General features: G+C 46.1%; 5 protein-coding genes across 7 annotated transcripts; 3 read left to right on the top strand and 2 right to left on the bottom strand.

Annotated features, from left to right (window-relative positions):
- The first annotated feature begins 1,392 nt into the window (after window positions 1-1,392).
- On the top strand, window positions 1,393-2,205 carry LOC4811879 (uncharacterized). The gene is made up of 3 exons (XM_001352596.4): window positions 1,393-1,666; window positions 1,731-1,868; window positions 1,941-2,205. The coding sequence occupies exons 1-3, from the start codon at window positions 1,560-1,562 to the stop codon at window positions 2,059-2,061; spliced, it is 366 nt and encodes a 121-aa protein (XP_001352632.2). The 5' UTR covers window positions 1,393-1,559; the 3' UTR covers window positions 2,062-2,205.
- A 309-nt stretch (window positions 2,206-2,514) lies between these two features.
- On the top strand, window positions 2,515-15,784 carry DopEcR (G-protein coupled receptor DopEcR). Of its 3 annotated transcripts, none has more exons than XM_033385100.1 (5): window positions 2,515-2,660; window positions 3,565-3,799; window positions 11,168-12,798; window positions 12,870-13,128; window positions 13,450-15,784. In XM_033385100.1, the coding sequence occupies exons 3-5, from the start codon at window positions 12,666-12,668 to the stop codon at window positions 14,024-14,026; spliced, it is 969 nt and encodes a 322-aa protein (XP_033240991.1). In that variant the 5' UTR covers window positions 2,515-2,660; window positions 3,565-3,799; window positions 11,168-12,665; the 3' UTR covers window positions 14,027-15,784. The 3 variants fall into 3 exon arrangements, with proteins under 3 accessions (XP_033240991.1, XP_033240990.1, XP_001352631.1); XM_033385099.1 differs by having other exon boundaries at window positions 2,515-2,679; XM_001352595.4 differs by having other exon boundaries at window positions 2,515-2,699.
- Window positions 15,785-16,739: 955 nt separating this feature from the next.
- Window positions 16,740-17,612, top strand: LOC4812283 (probable RNA methyltransferase CG11342). Its single transcript, XM_001352594.4, has one exon. It carries the CDS (start codon window positions 16,844-16,846, stop codon window positions 17,549-17,551), a length of 708 nt encoding a protein of 235 aa, XP_001352630.2. The 5' UTR covers window positions 16,740-16,843; the 3' UTR covers window positions 17,552-17,612.
- On the bottom strand, window positions 17,537-18,704 carry LOC6900041 (alpha-tocopherol transfer protein-like). The gene is made up of 2 exons (XM_002135369.3): window positions 18,332-18,704; window positions 17,537-18,258 (listed from the first exon to the last, which is right to left on the bottom strand). The coding sequence occupies exons 1-2, from the start codon at window positions 18,634-18,636 to the stop codon at window positions 17,628-17,630; spliced, it is 936 nt and encodes a 311-aa protein (XP_002135405.1). The 5' UTR covers window positions 18,637-18,704; the 3' UTR covers window positions 17,537-17,627.
- Window positions 18,705-18,923: 219 nt separating this feature from the next.
- On the bottom strand, window positions 18,924-19,642 carry mRpS6 (mitochondrial ribosomal protein S6). The gene is made up of 2 exons (XM_001352591.4): window positions 19,440-19,642; window positions 18,924-19,362 (listed from the first exon to the last, which is right to left on the bottom strand). The coding sequence occupies exons 1-2, from the start codon at window positions 19,482-19,484 to the stop codon at window positions 18,964-18,966; spliced, it is 444 nt and encodes a 147-aa protein (XP_001352627.1). The 5' UTR covers window positions 19,485-19,642; the 3' UTR covers window positions 18,924-18,963.
- Window positions 19,643-20,738: the final 1,096 nt, after the last annotated feature.

The raw sequence follows: 20,738 nt of genomic DNA, 5'->3' as shown, positions 1-20,738 counted from the left end.
CCCAGGCATCCCAGGCTTCTTGCCCATTGCCCCTGGCCATAAATCGCATAATGTGCCAGGCTTTGACAGTTCGCTTAGTCCCTCTTTTACGTGTGTATGTTTCTTATGTTTCCCTCTTTATACGCATATCACAATTTATTGGGCTATTAGTTGCCACTTGAGTGGGGACGGGAACACCCACGCGTCAGTGTCGCATCTCCAAATCGAATTCAAATAAAGCATACAAAAGCTGATAACAAAGCAACACAGTTCCAGCAACGGAGCCCCTCCTCCACCTCCTCCCAACCCCGCCAATTAACTGATAACAATTCATTAGCATTTCATTTCGTGTGGGTTACTCATCGTCATCACCATCATCATCTCCAGATGCAGCCTAGCATCGTTTCATTGGGTGTTTAGGTAATTTGACAGCCGTTTGATGGGCCCCCAAACTGTATCTTCTTTAATGGATCCTCAGGTGGGTGCTGGCATGAACGAAGTTTAATTTTTCGAGGCAACAGATCAGATCGGATCAGCGTGAGATCTTGGATGAGATACTATTAGATGAGAGTTAAGAGAGGCTTTAGAGAACTTCCTTAAGCAGCAAAGATTTCGTTGGAGAACACGACTCAGTTCTTGGCGGCCGTGTGTCAGCATATTTCTGGTTTGGTTCTGGCCTAAAAGATCGTAATTTTCAGGGCGCCCTGTCATGCCTTGCATCTGGGGTTTGGCCTGGGCTTCGATTTGGATTCGATTGGATTGGATTGGGTTGGGTTGGGCTGGTCAACAATCGTGCGCACGCGCGCGCTGCCTCAATTTGGGGCAATATGCAATGTCACTTCGGGCAAGGGGCCGAGGAAGGGGAAAGGGGGCGGGTGGCAAAGCAAGGAATTCGACCAAGAGACATGGCCATAAATCCGAAGCGAATGTGTCAAGCGCCAGGCAAATTTTCCCAACAAATTTGTGGAAATGTTCTTTTGACACTGTCAGTCAGTGGGGGCATTGGGGGTGTGGGGGGGGGGGGCAGTGACGGGGTCCCGTACCCATAATTTATATGATCACGCTTTTCCCCAGACGGACACCGTTGACGGAAGCGCACGAATTGCCATTGCAAATTGCAACAAAACGTAGACAAATCGCAAAAATCGCAAAACAAAGGCGAAAATTGCAACTAGAAATAGCCAAATGATGCGCCAATCGATTGTAGACCGTAGATCATAGATCGTAGATCGCGTAACCTTGGAGCCGTATTAAGCGCATCTCGGGGTAAAGCGATGCCACTTCCAGGTTGTTAAGGATAAGCAGCAACACCTGAGATGTGCGATTGAGGCTGAGACTGAGGCTGAGGCTGAGGCTGGTGCTGCTGTCGTGCCTAGAATTCCACGAAAACACACAGTAGGCCTTCCGTCAACATTCGAAACATTCGGAACATAATTTTGAAAATTTAGCACTGCATTCTAGATACAAAACCTGAAATCGAAACACACACACACCCGGCACATTTGTTGTGAGGCAAAATTGATTCCGTATTAAGAAAGATAGCCAAAAGTCAGACTACTCGACCCAACCCCGACCCGATCATGTTTCCATTCTCGCTCAGGAGTGTCGATCACCTGAAGGTTGACCTGGAGCAGAAGGAACAGGCGGTCATGCCCACGTGGCCGCAATTGAATGAAACATTTGTGGGGTGAGTAAAGTAACGCTTTGGCGTTACAGATGCACAGATGCTCAATGGCATCCGCTTTTGGCAGCATCCTCGGCTGGAGTTGGCTCATCTACGTGGTGTCCGCCCTGATGGTCCTCATTTGCGGATACTTCGCTTACTGCGAACGTCGGCGCCAGATGGAGTCGACGCGACGTCTCCGCGGGCTACAGCGAGCCCTTGCGAGGTATACCTTATATACCCTACAAAACAATACATAGATATCCTCCAATCAAAGTCCTATCGCATATATTGCTAGGCCCCCTCTGAAGCGTCGACCGAATGCCGCCTATCGGGATCATCAGATATATCGGCACATCATATTGAGCTTGGCCAAGTACATGAAGAATCCGGAGGGCGTGCTTCCGTTCATTGAGTAACTGGAGGCTTGAGCTTTGTCAATGGTATCCGATCGGGGACAGCAGGTGGGATGCCTTCAGGTTAGGTGGCTTGTAATTCGAAGGGAAATGAACAAAAACTTTTGGGAAATTAATTGCGAAATATACAGTACAGTGGAACTTAAAGCGATTTTAAGCGCGGCTCGTGCATGCGCACTGCGGCGGCAGGCAGCCCAAAAATATGCAGTGCTATTTTTACCTGTCACAAATATAAACAAACGCCAGCCATGTGCGTTGGGCGGGAGCTTTCACGAAAGAGCTTCGGGCGCTGAAAGTAGGCGAAAGCTTGCGCGCTCTGCTTTTTCCTGTTGCGTGTTGTTGCAGGCAAGCGGCCTTCCAGCTAGACGCTGGGGCTCTCTCTCGCTCTCTGCTGCTCGCTCTCGCTCTCTCTCGCTCTGGTGGACGCGTTCTCTGGTGCTGGCTGGTGCTGGCTCTCTGGGCGTGGAGCAGCAGTGGCCCCAGTCGCCAGTCAGACAGTGAGCGCGTCGCATCTTCGCACGCATCGAACGGAACGGAACGGAACGGCAGCAGCAGCAGCAGCAGCGGCAGCAGCACTAGCAGCAGCGCGGGCGCGTTCAGTGGTTGTTGTTGTTGGAAACGGTCACACAGACACAGGCTCAGTAACACACACACCCACACACACACACACACACCCACACACCCATAATCACCCAAACACATAGACACAATCACAGAGCGACTCAAGCGGCCAGCAAACAAAATTTTCTGTTTCTGTTCCTGGCCAAAAACAGAAAAGTTGTTTTCCTTTTTTTTTTTTGGTTAACAATAAGTGGCAGAAATAACATTTCCTGCAGAAAAGTCCCATAAATGATCTATGCAAAAAACGGAGAGGAAACGAATTCAATTAAAGTGTGGAAAATGATGGGTCGAGCCAGAGACTAATTGAAAAATCAAGGCACACACCTGCGCACATGTCTGTGAGAAGAGTGCTGCTGTGTGTCGTTGTGGGTGGGCTTGTGCCTTTTTTTTTGCATGTGTATGTGTGTTGAAGGCTAAAGCTGAAGCAGCAGCAGCAGCAGGAGCAGGAGCGGCCAGGCCGAAAGAAGAGCCAACAAGTAAAGGCCCGAAAAAAGTCAGGCTGCCAGGCTAATGACAACATTGAAAAATTGTCAGTTCAGTGAGAGCACGTGCATGGAAAGTGGGCGGGAAAGCCAGGGAAAAGTGAAAGTAAAAACCAAAGGAAACACTCGAATGTTTGGAGTACACTCAATGTTTTGGGGCATAAATTGTTGCCTTCCTTGTGCCGTATACAGTATCTTATCTTAAGTACTCTTTAGACAGTATAATTTATCAATAATTTAGCTTGAATTAGTATATACTTTTTGATCGATGGATGGATGTACATATGACCCCAAAGCCAGCTTAGTTGTCGGCAAAACTTCTTTTAGATACTTAACACCTGACCACCTGACCGCCGGATTCACATCTATCTAGATATTTTATAGTTCTTAACTGTTGTTGCAGCCAAATGAAAGACGGGTAAACCACAGTGATAAAGACAAAGTGTTCAAGACAAAAAAATGTTATAAATAATCATAGATATACATACATACTACAACAAACAACAACAAGAAAAAAACCAAAACAAAAACCAAAAAATCAGTAAATGAATCAAACAAATGGGAAAACTGAAAAACGCTGAATGGAAAAATCAGAGCAATTTTTGGGCCTTAACCACAGAAAAGATGTCCAGTCAAAGGTGAGCATAAGCCAGAAATTTATCCAAAATTTTGGGAATAACTTTTCCTAGGGTTTGGGAAGCTTTTGAAAGTGCAGAAAACTGCTTCCAAGGGATACGGGAATTTTCGGTAAATGAAGAACTCCATTGAGGGTAGCATTATAGCATCCTACAATCAAGCTTTGACTCAAACTCCAGCCTACCCTACCCTACCTCAACACAAAAGAGAGAGAGGAAGAGAAGCACCGAAAGGAAGAAGACAATAGAACGGAAGAAGCGTCCAAGAAAGAGCCAAGCAAAACATAAGCAACCCCGAAAAGAGAGAATCACAAGAAGTGGGGGTCTTGTCCCGTCCCGCTCCTCTCCTCTCCTCATCTCTCCTCTCCTCTTCTCTCCCTCCTTTCCTTTACACTCTTCTCTGTTGGCCCCTCTGCCTGCTGATTCGGAGATACCGAAAATAGGCAGAGCCCAAAAAAGAAAAAAGAGGAAAATGCGAATTTCGCTGGAAAAGCTCAATGCAAAGAATGATTCCTAGAGCCGGGAGGCGGGAGGCAGGGGATTAGCCCAAAGCCAAAGACTTTGCGCAAATACGGAAAAGCTCGGGGCTGAGCGCATCATTTCCCAAGCAAATTTCGTTTGCTGAAAATTTCAATTTATGCAGGGAGCCCCCGACAGGATTTACAGGGATATCATACCCTATGGACGGGCACTCAGACTATGATTGTATAAGGACATATCGCATCGCATCGCATCGCATCCCTGGACCACACACGTCACACTTTTGCTCTCTGATGTTCTTTTTTTTTTTTGGTTTTTTTTTTATTGACTTTGACATTTTATGGGCAATTTGTCTTTTGCTCTGTCATAAAATTGCGCGCCAAAGGAGCGCTGTGTCCTTATCCTTATCGCCGAAGGACCGGGACACGGACACAGACACAGACCGGGGCCAGGCCGCTGCCGCCAAGTTGTTTATTCTGTCGTAAATTTTGCCTTCAAGGACGCGTCGACAAGCCCCGACCCAAACGCAAGCCCAAACCCAAGACCTCCCTCCTGCCAAGAGACCATTTTATCGATCACACAATGGGAAATTTCACACGTTACATATTCTCTGTGGTGGTCTGTGCCAGTCTGTGGCAGTTGGGGGAGTAGTCGAATCCAGTTGGGGCTTTCCCCGTTTCCCTGCCCGCACCGCACCGCACCGCACCGCGCCATATTTAATTACGTGTAGCGCACAGTCTTCAAGGTCTGCTGTTTGCATAATTCAAGGGCCTGCTTCAGTCCGTTCTTTTTCCGCTCTCTGATCAACTGAGAACCATCCACCCGTTCCGTTCCGAGTGGCTTTTGTTCTTGCAACCTTAACTGAATAATGCAATTGACGCTGCTTCTGCTGGTGCTTCTGCTGGTCTGTGTGGGTGCTGACACAGTTGCCATTTTTCACACATGACCGGGCAGCCGGGCAACCGGGCAACCGGGCAACACGACTGTGGCATGCCTCTCCCTCACCAGCCCTCCCCTTCCCATGTCCAGTGAACGAGCACAAAATTTCATAGCATACTTCAAGGCTGCCGCTTGTCGGAGTCTAATTTACATGCGAAATGACGCTCCTCCTCCTCCTCCCTCTCCCTACCCTTCTTCTTCTGCTGCTGCTTCCTCTGTGGCCGGCTGCCCCTCCGTTTTGTGGCAGCTGCAGCCAGTTACAGTTATGAGCTGGGACGTGTAATTGTTTTCCATCCTTTCGTTCGTTGTTTCTTTTCAGCTCTCCCTTTTCCAGCTGCTTCTTTGTGTTTCGCTTCACGTATTCAATTAGCTCGATACAAAAAACAGCAGCACGCGGCTGCACCTGCCGCTCTACACACTTTGGTATTCAGGGCGGTGGGGGGTGTCAGGGGGGTGGACGCTCCTACTGGACATTTGCATTCGTCCTTGGACAAGCGACGGACACCACCTACGACACGGTGTTCGAATTCGTTCCCTAATTCGATTTTAAATAATTAAGGCGGCGGAATTCAGTACACTTGAGATATTCCCACATTTCCTCAGATACTAAGATACTTGTGTGTATATTCCACCATGATTTATGGCCGCAACGTGTCCGCCTTTCTGCCCCCGCTGTGGCTTTGTGGCGCTGTGGCGTTGTGGCGTTTATTTTGCACGAAAGAACGATTTTGGAAAGTGAGAGTGAAAATGGTCGGTCCCGTTGGCGGCTTTCGTTTAACAACACAAAAAACAAGGCTAAAACAGATGAGACAAACAAATGTGCGGTGCTAAAATTAAACATCTCGGAATACTCTTGTTGCAACAACAGCAGCAGCAACAACAAAAACAATAACAACAACATTTATATAGGCATCTAAATATATAGATTGAGGGAGGGGCAATCGAGCAACAGAGATACCCTAAAAAGAGAAAAGCCAAAGCTTTGCGGCAAATCAATTTAGATTCAGATACGAATGAGTTTATTGGAAGAGAACTTAACAAGAGAATTCAGCATTCATTTGAGGGCTTACCCCGGGCCACAGATTATTTGTGGGGCACCCTCTGTTATATCACATCCTCAAGCATTCAATTCATATACCCCGAATCTCTTACTCTTTTTCTGGTGATGGGTATCCGAAAGGCAGAATCTATCCAAACGTAAAGAAAACATTTTAGCCAAAACAACAACAAAAACTAAACTAATAATTGTCGCTGCGGCCAAGAAAAACAAAACAAGTCGATGGCCGGCCTAAATGGACACACCCACTCTCCAGACCTCCACCCACCAATTCCACTTCCAGGAGTGGCGGCCTCCCCCGTCCTTCACGGCACACAAATCGCAACATTCTTGCCTATCCTCTGGCCCTGCCCAGTGCCTAATTAGTTGTGGCCTCTGGCCGCCTTGATTTATACTATATTTGTGAGGGGCGTGGCCAGGGGCTAGTGGCAACTAATTGCTGCCCATGGAGAGGGTTAGGCCGAAGGGAACTGCTACGAGCGTATGCTCGTACATTTCGTCCTTTCGGATACATTTCCCCGCCAGATACAATACACAGATACTCTCGTGTATTGCTAACTGCTGTGCACTTTGCAGCTGCAACGAGCAAATTGGTTGAATGTCAAACTGTGCTGGCATCCATCCGACGAGCCCCACCCCGCCCGGGCCCTTGCCACAGTCCTGGCCAGAGTTGGCAGCTCTTGCAGCGTCAGCTGCCACATTGAGCCAATCAATTGCAAATGAAATACAAGTAACGAGGCGAGGGCCGTGTGTGTGCCACTGCAACCAGGAGGTTGGAGGCGCCCTATCCTTAGCCCGCCATTTGCTTGATCCATTCCCCTCTTCTTGCTTATCAATCAGACACCGAATAGCACCAACAAATAAACAAGTTGCCAGCATTCACAATAAAAGAGGAACAGAACGGAACAGAACACAACAGTACGGGTACGGGTACGGGTACGGGTACGAGTACGGGTACGGGTATGAGAAACGTGAGTGACAAACGTGGATGACAAATTGATGCATTGCCGTATTGATTGGGCGACTGACTGGCTTTGACAGTGCCTGCCACTGTGCCACTGTGCCACTGTGGCAGTGTGGCCGACGCCTTGGCTGAATGTCAAGTCGCAGCAATGAAACGAAATTCGTTTGTTGCTTTTTTTGTTGGTTTTTTGTTTCGTTTGTATTTTATTGATCGATTGTTAGGTATTTGATTGTGTCCGTGTGTGTGTGTGTGTGTGCGTGTGTGAGGGAGTGTCTATGTGTGGGTCGCGGGGGTGTGCCCAAGCCGGTGCCAGGAGCCAGCACAATTGCCCTTAGCGCAGCGATGGAGCCACCGCCACCGCCACCGCCACTTTTATTTATTACGCATACGTCACGTGGTCTGCACAAAACTAAAAAGGAAAGCGAAAAAGAGCTAGGAGGATGCCAGGGGGCTGCCATTGGGTGAACTTGCAACATTTTGTCCCTTGCACTCACAGCTAGCAAAAGTTTTTTCCAAAGGGAAATCAACTGAAATCTGAGGGGATGTCCATGCGATGCCAAAGGGAAACAAAAAACAATATAAAACTAAACACGCGCGCGTCACCAAGACGCTGTTTGTCCTTGGACAGTCATCTCCCCCACCCCCCACCCCCTACCGCATCACCCTCTGCTCCCCTATTTGACGAGGCAAAATTGGCCCAAATAAAAGCATTGCGTATACGACATGTTGTACGGCATTTCACATTCCAGCCAGTCGAATGGAGTGACTTCTTTCCGTTTATGGCCACAGCAGCGGGTGGCACGTGAATTTCAGTTTCAGAGCCAATCACGCACCACCCCCCACAGACAGCTGTCAGGGGCATTTTCCAGGAAAATTGGTTGGGTTTTTTTTCTCTTGGTTTTTATTGCATTCCTTATGTAGTGCTGGGAAAACTGTTGCGTTCTCCCTCTAACTAATTGCACTTTCGCCTGCAGGCATTTGGTCTGACGAAAAGTTTGTGGCCAAAAGTTTTTCAGTTTTTGGAAAAGCAACAGGCTGACTGGCTGCAGGGGCGACTTGCGACTGGTGACTGGCAACTGGCGGAAAGTTATTAAGCTACCGAGTGACAGGAGCTGCCAGGTCCCAGCCCCAGCCCCAGCTCCAGCAAGGCCGAAAATATCTTGCCATATGCGGCATTTGACATGCGTAAGCATAAATTATGCATTGCCTGCCCCGCCATCCCCGCGCCTCCCAGGAGATGCACTGAGCGAAACAAGTAAATACTATAAATAAAAGAGAAAAAGCAAAGCCAGGCATAGGTTTCTGTGCCTGGCGCCAAGGTGAGGTCATGCTTATATAAAGACAGACCCACGTGGATGGTGATGGTGATGGTGATGGTGATGGTGACGATGATGACGTGGCACCCATCCGCAGCAGCCTTGCCACATTCCGCCCTCAGGTCCCTTCTGCCAAGAGTCTGCCACTGCCAACGTCATCAAATGGGTATCCTTCTTCAGCCTGCAACTCGCCTTGGCCTTTGTTGCGATGTTCCGCAATTTGTTTCACACATACATACATACAGACACGTATATATATGTACATGTACGTCTGCAGGTGTATGAGAGTCTCATTCCGCCCCCCCAAAGGTATATTTATAGGAACTGAAAGCTCTGGTTTCGCTTCTACTTTTCACACCCTACCACCTGTCCTGCCTGGCCGCCAGGCCGCCATTTGAATATAATTTTATGGGCCGCCCGACCCCATCCGACCGATAGGACGCTGTGTCACAGTCGATGGATGTGGATATGGATATGGATATGGATGTGGATGTGCCTCTGGTTCTGGGGTGCCATTTGTGTCTGCTGTGCGGCGGCATAAACACGCATGGGAATACATATTTTATGGGCTTTCGCTGAAAAAAAATCCACAAAACGGGAAATGGGCACGCACACACACACACACAGACACACATACACACACATACAGTGCGTTTCGGAAAAGTAGAGCAGCAGATACTCGTAGTTGTATTATCTGCTGACTATGGCGGGTAAAAGGTGAAAGGAGAATTAAGCCCGATGAAAGTGTGTCATGCCAGCCAGGCTTCCCTTTAATTCGAAGGAATTCGGAGTGCATTCAGCAAGGATAAGGCCTACATTATGCCTGTACCCCTCTATCCCTTGGACTCATTGAATGTCCTTCCCTCGCATCTCACTCTTTCGCTCAGAGCTCGACAGGATATAAAGACCTTTGGCTGGCAGGCCACCGTTTTATTTTTAATTATGCCACGCTCTCATAATGAGCAGCGTGCCCCAGTGGCAATCAAAATCTCATCAGGCCGTTAGCCGACAAAGAGCCGTACGCCGCCATTCACTCGGCTCTCGCTTCTTCTCCTTCTACTTCCCGTTCCCGTTCGCTCTTCAAAGAACAATGAAATTATTTACATAATTAATCACATGCATGGGCTTATTGATTATCCTTTCCTTCGAAGAAAAGCCCCCGCTTTTGCTCTCCCTTTCCTTGGGTGTGTGCGGCAGGGTTCGCTGAACCCATTTTCCATTCCTCATGCGGATGGGTCGCAGTTCGACTCGGGGTCCCTCATTATGTGGATACAAATCGACGGCTCCGGCTCCGGCTACGGCTACGGCTACGGCTTTGGATAAGTTCCCGGCAATAACACTTATTTCGCTGTAATTGCTGCCACGGACGTCGTCGCCGAGTTGATTGGAGTTGGTTCATGGGTCAGGAAGCCAGGAAGCCAGGAAGTCATTTGCACAAATGACGTTCCCCGCGCACCCCACCGTGCCCAGACCGTGCCGTCATCAACTGCAGGTGGCGCTTATGTAATCAGTTGTTCTCCTACGGTAGGGGAGCTTTTCCAAGCTAATGCAATTCATTGATATTTATCACCTGGCCACCGCAGTGCCAGTGCCAGTGCCAGTGGCTGGCTGACTGACTGTCGAACCCAAAGCGACGTGCCCCGTTAGCGTTAATTAAATTACCAAGTTCCGAGTGAAAGAGATAGCGATTGAGTGAGTGAGTGAGACAGATGACAACTTAAATGACAAACTTGTTACCTCACACAATGCCACACCTACCCGCCCCTCGCATCAGTAGCGGCCGTTACACATAGCCCTTATGGCCACCTCCTGCTGATTTCTAATGGCCTCTGATAATGTAATGGTGTGCCTGTGCCTGTGCCTGTGTTTGTGTTTGTGTTTGTGTCTGCGTAGAAAATGGCAGGATGACGTCGTAAATGATGCTGATGGGCTCTGATTTGCGGAGGAGGGAGTGGGCGGGAGTAGAAGAATGGATATTCTTGGATGGAATGGGCGGAACTACAGCTGCTGATCAATTGGCGGAGGGAATGCCACAACTAACAGACAAAGAAAGAATGGTTTTACAGATTTATGCAGGCATTTGCTATAAGTTTTATATAACTAACGATACATATACGATACGATTATCCAAAATGTAAGATATACAATATATATATATTTTTTTTTTGTCAAGTGTAGGCCCAAAATGGAGGAAGTTCTTGTCGATGCCGCACTTGACACTGCCATTGTCAGAGGAGGCGGGTGCGGAGGCGGACATAGTTTGAGCAGCGGCGCCGTGACAGCGATGGCTCTCAAACTGTGTCAAGTGTGCCGCCAGCCAAAGTGGGTCAATGCAGCAGGACGATAGAACGAGAGGGACAGAGAGGGAAGGGACGTTGGGCATGGGTGGCAGGCAAGTGGCTGGGGAGGGGCAGGGGCAGGGGCAGGGCAGGATAAGCACGCTTATGTAAAGCGTTTGTGCAGCTAAAAGGCTTTTGCCGCCTGCCACTCGTACTCGTATGTGGTAATAATTTATTGATTAGCTCTGGAATGGGGATGGGGGATAGGGGATAGGGAATAGGGGACTACTTCTACAGTTCCCAAGCATTCAAATTGGTTCCCTTTTGTCCTTTCAGATGCGCACAATTAGCTTAAACTGACACAAGGATGACGAGGGACAAGGACGATGCCTAAAACCACAGCCAGAATTTACAGAATTAAGCAAATGGATAATCAGATGAATAACCAAACAGCGAACGGATAAAACGGATAAAACGGATAACGCGGACAAAACGCAACCAGCAAAAACTACGAAACATTTTAACAACTTGAATAGCTCGTACTCGTAACCGTACTCGTGCTCGTAAATGTGGCACACATCAGATCAACATTCAGCATCTCACATCCAACATCAGAAAGGAGCCTTACAAAACACCAAAGCAACATTTGTGCTGTGCTTAAATTATAGTCAACAATCAAACAAAAAATTAACTACAAATTAAAGAAGAACGAACGAATGAACGATTGATCGATTGCACGATTGAACGATTGAACGAACGAACGAACAGCCAGACATCAATGCGCGTAATTATTAAAATTATAAAATTAATTAACAAAGATATATACTAAATAATCATTATTCTTCCAATTTCGAGTAAATCGAATCGATATTTAAAGTTAGTAGCAAATTAATTACCAAAACATAAACTTAAATAACAAGTTCGTTAAAGCCTTCGCGATTCAAGTTAGGGCATACAAAAAGAGAGAGAGAAAACAAAAACAAAAACAGAGTTGTGAATCTTAAAGAAAAAGAGAACCAAAGAAGAACAGAACGGTTGAACAGAACAGAACAGAACATAACAAAACAGAACATACATAGAGAGTACATAATAAATTGTACGCAATTAGTAGGTTTTAAATCCAGAGACATTTTAATCAAAACTTTTAAACGAGCTTCAAACACACTCCTCGCAAGACATGCCCCACAGAAACCACACACGAGGTGAACATTATCCTTAACCTTAACCAGAGCCAGAGCCAGCCCACGGCTACGGTTACGGCTACGGCTACTACAGGAGGGTTGTAATAGAAACACAACACGAGGCAGGCCAGGCAGGCAAGGCAGCCCAAAGAACAAGAACAATCAAATTACACACACAATCGGCCCGTGTGCCGACTGTGGCGCCGTTTGGCTCTGTGCCAGCGCCTAAATTTATACAAATTTGGACCTCCAAGGCGCCCAGTGGCATACAAGGACAGCGACGACCTTCGCGTGTGCAAGCGTCGGCGGTTGCACAATAAAGGACGCCACTCACACACACACACACACAGACACCGACACAGACACACCCACAAACACACTTAGACACACACAGTAACACATACCCTTAGACATATATAGGAAACCCCTCCCCCCCCTCCACCGAGAGTAGACTTCATATGGGTGGCAGCCATGACCGGAAGTGAGCTACGGTCACGTCCACTGGCCTTTGCATAACAATCAGCAGGAGCGGAAGCAGCAGAAGCAGCAGCAGCAGTAGCAGCAGCAGCACTAGCAGCAGGAAGAGGATCCGAAAGGGAGGGAGAGAAAAGCCAACCTTGAGGGAAAACTTTCACTCGCTGTGGCTGGCAAAAATGCAGGAAATGAGCTACCTGCAGGATAATTCCAAAGTGGAGGCCCTCACCAAAGCCGTGCTCATATCCATACTGGGCGTGGCGATAGTGCTCTCCAATCTCCTCATCATTGCCACCTATGCCAATTTCAAGGGTGCGTAGGCTGAAGAAGCCTCGAATCGAATCACAGATTAATTGTGTGTCCATTTCCCATTTCCCGTGCAGGTCCCACAGAGGTTATCAATTACTATCTGCTGTCCCTGGCCATAGCCGATCTGCTATGCGGCCTCCTGGTTGTGCCGTTCTCCGTGTATCCCGCCCTCACGGGCGAGTGGATGTACGGGGACATACTGTGCCGCTTCACGGGCTACCTGGAGGTGACCCTTTGGGCGGTGTCCGTATACACATTCATGTGGATATCGGTGGATCGCTATCTGGCGGTGCGCAAGCCCCTGCGCTATGAGACGGTGCAGACAAAAACGCGGTAAGTGATTGTCGGACGACGCTCCAAATTGTTTTCTATACCCTTGCAGAGGACCCTCTATACCCTTTATAGGATCACCATAAATTCAGATCCGATCTGTCTGCAAGGGTATTTAGCACTCGTTTCTTCTTTCCTCTAGAATCTAGGTCGCAGTGTCTCGCTGTTCTCTATCTCTATCGCAATCGTGGTATTATTATTTTCTCTAAAAGTTTACATTGCAGTTGTACTCGTATCGCCTGGGATTCGCTCCGTTTTAAGGTCTCGATATTCACACACAGTATTTCCCTTTTTTCTCGCCTTCTTGTGTATCTGTTTCTGTAGCTGCCAGTGCTGGATGGTGTTCACCTGGATATCCGCTGGACTGCTGTGCTGCCCGCCCATTCTGGGCTACACGAAGCCGATCGAGAACAATCTATCGCACATCTGCATGCTGGACTGGGGCAACATGGCGGCGTACAGTGCCACACTGGCGATATTAGTTTTAGGTCCCAGCCTCATATCGATCGTACACAACTACGGCTATATCTTTGTAATGATGCGTAAAATAAGATCGGGCGAGCCAATACACGATAAAGAATATGCAACTGCTCTGGCTGAAAATTTGTCAAACCCTAGTCATATGATGTCATTCGCATTAGTCTTTGCATTCTGGATGTCCTGGCTGCCATGGATCTCAGTGAGGCTGTATGAGGTGGTCACGGGCGACGTTATCCAAAGTACTCTTATCAATTTCGCAGTCGTTTGGATTGGCATATTGAATTCATTTTGGAAAATTCTAATCATGACCAGTATGTCGCCGCAATTTCGTATCGCTTTGAGAGTATTTTGCTTAACCATTTGTTGTAAGACTAAGGGCCGTTTGCAAGCTGAGCTAATCGGGTTGGACCCAGATGACTAGAGTTAGATTTAGATTTTCATTACCTCAAATCCCTATGCCCCCGTTCAAATATCCCCCCAAAACAAAAAACAAAACCCCCACCCCGAAATCCCTTTAAAGCAAACTTAAAAATTCCCGCAAGTAAAATTGGTTGTAATTGCATCTTGAGCCATCTCTCTATCTCTGTCTCTGTCCAAGTCTATGTCTCTGAAAATAAACAGAACAGTACAGAACTGAACAGAACAGAAATACACACACTCTTTCCTTACTTGCTGTTTGCCATATAGTTGCATATTTACGAAGGCCCGTTTGGCAATACGTGACATAATGAAATGAATGCCAACACTCCACTTCACTCCACTCCACTCACTCAAACAACAGTCACAGTCACAGCCACAGTCACAGCACCACTCAGCCACTGAGCCACTGAGTCAATCAGCCACTCAACCACCACACAGCCATAGACACCACACAGCCATAGACAGCACACAGACAAAAGTTGAAAGACATTTTCATACCTACTCGTATATCCTAGTCGGTAAGCTAGACTAAGAGTTTTTAGCGGTATCTAATTATGATTGATTAATTGACTAATGCATTGATTGATTGATTGACCGATTATTATGTATTGTGTATTTATGAGCTTAACACGTATATATATACATATATATACACCTACATATGCCTAAGTATATTCGATTCGATTCGATTGGATTGACTTATCTCTACTATATACATAGATCCAAACCACGCCCCTAGTTTAGCAACGATTCTAATTCCGATCGTAGACGAGAGACAATTCACAATTCAGGAAACGGCTAGCAGCACTTCCGTTTCCGGTTTACAGTTCAACTAGAGTTTTGCTAACCAAAAATCATAGCGCTACTTACTACTATGTAAATCTGTCGAGATTAGAGATTCGATTATTTAAAGCGTACTCGTATTGTATGCAAAAGTTCTACAAGAAAACAAAAACAATACAAAAACAACATAAGAAGTAAAGAACCTTTTTCAAAGTCCATATTAAGTAGCATTTAGTATTTTACAAAAATCATGTAGAGTTTATTCAAACAATTTGCCAAACAATGCCGAAAAGAGTTCAGAAAAACCTTTCAATTCAAATATATTCGCACGCTTCGAGATCAAAAACCAAATGCGAATAGAAAAGCCAACCCAAAATAACAAAAAAAACGCCCAGAAATTAAACGATCCTAGAACGAATGGCAAAATTTGATTCAGTAAAATCCCCAACAAAAAAGCAAAAACATTTCCAATAGTTCGTAGAAAATAATAAATAAATAACTAAATAATATAAATAACTTAAATCGGGGGGCTAGTAAGAACCGTAACGTATGTAAATGTAAGCTAGAGGCAAGTTTCGGTCATGGTTAGGGTACATCTTGATTTGGCCGTGCTCAGGGGCGCACCTCTGGCCGGGGGCCCAACAGACTGTTGCGATTTTGCCTAGTTCCCTTAGTGGGTTAAATTCAGTTTCCCCGCCTTGGCCGGCGATGCGCCCCTGGGCGACCATGGAGTGTTTGTTGTTAATTATTATCCGCAAACATGCCAACAAAAAAAAAAAACCAAAACAAACATTGTGTATATTCTGTTGTACATTTAAATTTATGTTATTTAATTTTACCTCAAAAATAGGAAGATGTTATCGATTTGTATATGTACGAAAATTGTTAGAGCTATTTAAGCAGCTAGAGATGGAAGGGCATTGAAACGTATAAATAATGAATGCAGTTAATAAATGAAAAAAATGATGATATTGTATGAATATTTCACTTTCGACTTGCAAATTTCTGTTTTGAACTGTAGAACCATGCGCCAAATGGAAGGCGGTTCCTTTTTTAATTTCTAATCTACTTTTTTTAGCTTACGATTGGCATTGGTTGGAAAAAAGCTGAATGATTTTCCTCTGAGATTCAGTGGTTTCTTATTCCTTACCTCTAATTTTTTACATTTGGGCGATTTGGCGACCATTGGAGGTATTTTTAACGAGTCCTTGTTCAAAAAAGATTCCCAAATGTTCAAATCTTATAGAAAATTATAAAATTATTCAAATTAAAATGGTTTTCTTTTAAAAATCGCAATGGAAAAACTCTTAGAGCAGCAGTAAACTCAAAAGTTGTTGCTGTGCCAACAATTAAGTGCAGCACTGAACATATGCACACATCATGCTTGAATCTATACATACTCGTATGTACATATGTATACAAAATAGCATATTTCTTTCGCTCTGGCATAGATTGCAAGCGCGCATTTCAAAAATTACATAAAATCAGTAATCGTAATCATAATCGATGAAACACAAAATAACATTCATATAATAATAATTCTTACGGAATCAATGTTATCGTAACTGATTTAATCAACGTAAAAATTAGCTAAAATATATCGATAGGTCGATGTGTTCAAGCGCTGCCAACTTCACAAGCTTACTGTGCGATTACTCAAGTGATTCGCTCCATAACATTTTTCCCTAACTAGAAAAAATCGAATAAAAGCAAGTGGTTAAAATAAGCCAGTCAGGTAGAAAATTGATTCATAAATCGTATAAAATTATGTGGGCATAGCTAAATGTTCTATCTAGCTAGTAATATCTCACGGAATATGAAAATTGAGAAATATGTACGATGGAACTTGGTTAATTCGTCAGTATTTTTGCGGTATATTTAAAAAAAGAGACCGTATATTTTGGTGCATTTCTGAGGGTCGGACGGTATATTTGAACGATAAATCCGCTGTTACACTGATTGTGACGTAGACGTTGGCCCACAGGGCGCCCGCAAACAACAGAAATATAAACAACAACATCTCCCTATAACTAACATGGAAATCCGCAACGATGATCCTGGGGCCGTGCAATATGGAAACTTCATGAATTACTATCAATTCAATTCGGCCTCGGAGAGGGTGAAGCTGCTGCCGGACAAGGATATCTGGCTGCCTGCTGTCCTAGAGGATGAGAAGCGGCCCTATCTCGTTCTGGATGTCGGCTGTAACTGTGGCGTCTTCACCCAAATGCTGCACAGCTACCTGGAGGACCGCCTGCAGCGCTCCGTGCAGATTCTTGGCGTGGACATTGACGAGCGACTTATCCAGCGCGCCAAGGAGGAGAACACCTGTCCCGGGAAGATCACATACGAGTGCGTAGATGTGATGAACGGATCGGACTTTGAGACAGTGCTAAGCTACTTGCACAGCCAGGAGCGGCAGAAGTTCGATGCCATCTGCTGCTACTCCATCACCATGTGGATCCACCTCAATCATCATGACGAAGGCCTTAAACTGTTTCTGCGGAGTCTGACGCATTTGTCAGAGCTCCTCGTGGTGGAGCCACAGCCCTGGAAATGTTATCAAAGGGCGGAGAAGAGACTCAAAAAAGCGGGCGAGGTGTTTCCGCTCTTCCTGGAGCTAAAGTGGCGCTCGGACGTGGAGAAACAGATAGATATCTACCTGGAGCAAACTCTTGACCGGCGAAAGATGTTTGAGTCGACCCCCACAAAGTGGCAGCGAAGGATATGCTTCTTTAGATGATAGTAACAAGTTCATTTTGACAATAAAACAAATTCGTAGAATACAGTACGAGTAACAGAGACAATCCCCGATTGCTTTAGTCCACATTCAGCTTCCGGAAGGATCCCTCGATGCCAAAGAGACCCTCAAAGTCGATGGGATTACCGGGGCGCAGGCTCTCATCCGTGCGGTAGGTGGCGTTGGCCTGGAAGAAGTCTTCATACTCGTCAAACTTCTTTTCCCACGCCGCGACGATATCCTCGATGGCGCCGTTCTCTCCGCCGTAGTTTTTGGACAGGTACTGGAGCGGAACCTGTTCCGTGAGTAGCCCCATTTTGCTGCCATGGACAAAAAGGCGGCCCTGCATCTTCTTGGACATCATAGGCTTAAAGATGTTGAAGACCTGCTCGAAGCCCGTGATGGTGTTGATAAAGTGCTGGGCCTTGGGCCGCAGTGGCAGCGCCTCCTCGGAGAAGACCGTGAACTTCTTGGCCATCGAGGGCGTCATCTGGAACATGTGCGCCGCTGTGGCTCCCTTCATGTCCATGATGAACACGATGCCATTGACATTGGCGTAGTCATCCTCCAAGATGGTGATCTCCTGCATGGCCTGCGCCACCTGCATACACTCCAGAATGTTGTACTTCTCCACGGGACAGAGCCCCATCCGCCAAATGGCAATGCGAGGCCCATTACCGTTCAGGGGAGTCGGCAGGTAGACTAGCGCCCTGTTTATGAGAGCCAGAGATATGAATGGACTTCGATTCGATTCATAAGAGTTTTCCGTGAGCGAAAGCTTACCCCGTTTGATGAATCTCGCGAAACTTGGGACCCCTGGTGGTGGTCACGTTGAAGTGGTCTGGATATTTGGTGCGCAGTGTGTAGTACTTGTCCAGCTTGGACTTGGCCCGCTCCAGACTGAACTTGCAGCCGCGCAGAAAGGCCACCAGGAACTGGTCGTCTGTGCGCGAATTGAGGTGCGGCTGCTGCTTGATCCAGGTCTTGAATGCCTCCAGATCCGCTTCGAGGCGATCGGGCACCTCGTGCAGCTGCTCGTTGGCCGTCTGCTGCAGCTCAGGCGTGAGGGCACGTATCTGGGGCGGCATTTCTGTGTGTTCTGTTCTGTTCTGGTCTACTCGAAGGTTCTTGGGGCACTACTTCCACTTGGGCCGTTGCTTCTTCCAATCGTCGATGTTTATTGGGTTTATTTATCAATTGCTGATAAGTAAAGGTGTTGATTGCGCGCCATAAACTAAATAAAGACCAATACTTGTAGTGCAAAATGCCCCGATAAGCATAAGCAGCAGACACATTTCGTAAGAGGAGCGTTGAACGACGAAATCCCCCAGTGCACGACGGCACAACACACGCCTATCTACAAATCATTTTACCATTTAAATACATTAACAGATTTTATTCGACTTGGAGGCCCTCTACTTCTGGAAGGGATAGTAGTCCAGACCCGAGTTGTAGTTGTACTTCGGTTTCTGCTTCTTTTGGGCCGTCGCTATCAGCTGCTGGACATCCTTGCGGTAGGCGGGCGGCAACATCTCCTCGTGCAGCGTGCACTTGTGCTCCTCCGGCTCCTCGACCTTGAAGATGTACCGCCGCACAATGTCGATGTCGCGGCCAAACTCTTCCTTGAGGTCCGAGATCTTCGTGGGCGCCGTGTCGAAGGCGATTGTGAAGTGCGTTCCCACGCGATGCACCACCCCGTGCTCACTGACTTTGTGGGGCAACGCCCGCGTGCCGAGATTCTCCAGCTTCCGAATGATGCCTCCTTTGTCCAATATTGCTTCGGCGGTGCGGCGTATCACGGATATCAGTTCGGGCTGTCATTTAAACGGTTATTATTAATATTAATATTTACTTTTATGTAACGCTGCGGGAATTCTCAAACGTGACTTACGCGAGGCAATTGACGCAGCACCAGGGCTAGCTCGTAGGAAGGCATTTTAGCGGGCTTAAGCTGTGTATTGCTTTCTCTATGGAAGATTTTTCTACTCTTTTAATTGATCCAATTCCAATTATTAAATTTTTTAGAAATTCTATTTGTTGATTTGGTTCACCGGCTGATAGTGCTGTAAAACGATATTTCGATAATAAAGTGCGATTAAAATTTGTGTGACCATTTCATGCTACTCGCGCAATAGCAGCATGAGGAGTAGAATGGTACCTGCAAAAAGAATATTGTAGAAATATTCATCCGAGGTTCTCATGAATGCAGTTTCAATCAGTCTCTGTTTAAAAGGTATTTCAGCGATATTTTGAAGGTATTGAAATGGTATCGGGATCAAGATACATGTATATACAAGAAACTAAACAAATGCATGAATACGTTTAAAACATATCAATTTGAGAAAATTTCTTTATTAATTATGTTTTGAAAACAGTTTGGAAAACATATTAAATTAACGAAATAGGGTATACAAATGGCCATACTCCGGTTTACAAGCAACAAGTCTGAAAATACCAGCAACATTGACGTGACAACAATCTTGAAAATTCGTTTGGAAAATTCTCTATTAGATGCGTACATTAAATTTATCTAAAGCACTCGTACAATTTTTTGACTATTTCGGCTGAGTCCCCACTGTGCCGCGCCAAAGACATCAGCGACCACGTTGCCCTACGGTTTCGGCACGCAGACACTGACATGCTTTCAGTGTGCTTGTGTGAAACCGAAACCGGTTTATGGCCGTGCCGACCTAGGACATACACACATATACACAACTACAAGCATATTTCTGGGTTGGCTCGAGCTCATGCCAGGCTCGCTTCTTCACTTCTTGTTTAGCAATCAGTGAAATCAGTTGTAAAAAAATATGAGCGGAATAAGAAAAGGTGATGCAAAGTCCGGCCGGCAATGCATTGTGAAGACATGCCAAAAATCAAGGCGTACCAATCCTGGTATAAAAATGTTTAATTTTCCGCCTGCAGACAGCATTATTGGTCAAATTTGGCGCGAAAAATGTTGTGTTGCACTGGAGAATTATGAACAAAAACTGATTATATGCGATGATCATTTTTCTAGCGCATATATAGGGAAGAAAAAGTTGAAAAGCGAAGCTATTCCGACTTTGAACTTAGAAATTGAACTGGAAAATAATTCTGTAGAATTTATTGAGCCCGAAATTGTTGTAGAAGAAGAAGTATCTATTTGCGAAAAATGTAAAAAAAATTCTGAGTCAAAAAACTTTTATAAAAA

The sequence above is a fragment of the Drosophila pseudoobscura genome, chromosome X, assembly GCF_009870125.1.
Source record: "Drosophila pseudoobscura strain MV-25-SWS-2005 chromosome X, UCI_Dpse_MV25, whole genome shotgun sequence".
NCBI classification, from domain to species: Eukaryota; Metazoa; Arthropoda; class Insecta; order Diptera; family Drosophilidae; genus Drosophila; species Drosophila pseudoobscura.
This window is presented reverse-complemented; position numbering and strand designations above follow the sequence as displayed.

Excerpts from the sequence above, each read along its gene's own strand:
- DopEcR (XM_033385100.1), top strand. The coding sequence starts at position 12,666 with ATGCAGGAAATGAGCTACCTGCAGGATAATTCCAAAGTGGAGGCCCTC. Across the intron at positions 12,799-12,869 it reads CACCTATGCCAATTTCAAGG|GTCCCACAGAGGTTATCAAT; the intron begins GTGCGTAGGCTG and ends TTTCCCGTGCAG. Across the intron at positions 13,129-13,449 it reads ACGGTGCAGACAAAAACGCG|CTGCCAGTGCTGGATGGTGT; the intron begins GTAAGTGATTGT and ends CTGTTTCTGTAG.
- mRpS6 (XM_001352591.4), bottom strand. The coding sequence starts at position 19,484 with ATGCCTTCCTACGAGCTAGCCCTGGTGCTGCGTCAATTGCCTCGC. Across the intron at positions 19,363-19,439 it reads TGCTGCGTCAATTGCCTCGC|CCCGAACTGATATCCGTGAT; the intron begins GTAAGTCACGTT and ends TTTAAATGACAG.
- LOC4811879 (XM_001352596.4), top strand. The coding sequence starts at position 1,560 with ATGTTTCCATTCTCGCTCAGGAGTGTCGATCACCTGAAGGTTGACCTG. Across the intron at positions 1,667-1,730 it reads TTGAATGAAACATTTGTGGG|CATCCTCGGCTGGAGTTGGC; the intron begins GTGAGTAAAGTA and ends CGCTTTTGGCAG. Across the intron at positions 1,869-1,940 it reads CTACAGCGAGCCCTTGCGAG|GCCCCCTCTGAAGCGTCGAC; the intron begins GTATACCTTATA and ends ATATATTGCTAG.
- LOC4812283 (XM_001352594.4), top strand. The coding sequence starts at position 16,844 with ATGGAAATCCGCAACGATGATCCTGGGGCCGTGCAATATGGAAACTTC.
- LOC6900041 (XM_002135369.3), bottom strand. The coding sequence starts at position 18,636 with ATGCCGCCCCAGATACGTGCCCTCACGCCTGAGCTGCAGCAGACGGCC. Across the intron at positions 18,259-18,331 it reads CGCGAGATTCATCAAACGGG|GGCGCTAGTCTACCTGCCGA; the intron begins GTAAGCTTTCGC and ends TCTCATAAACAG.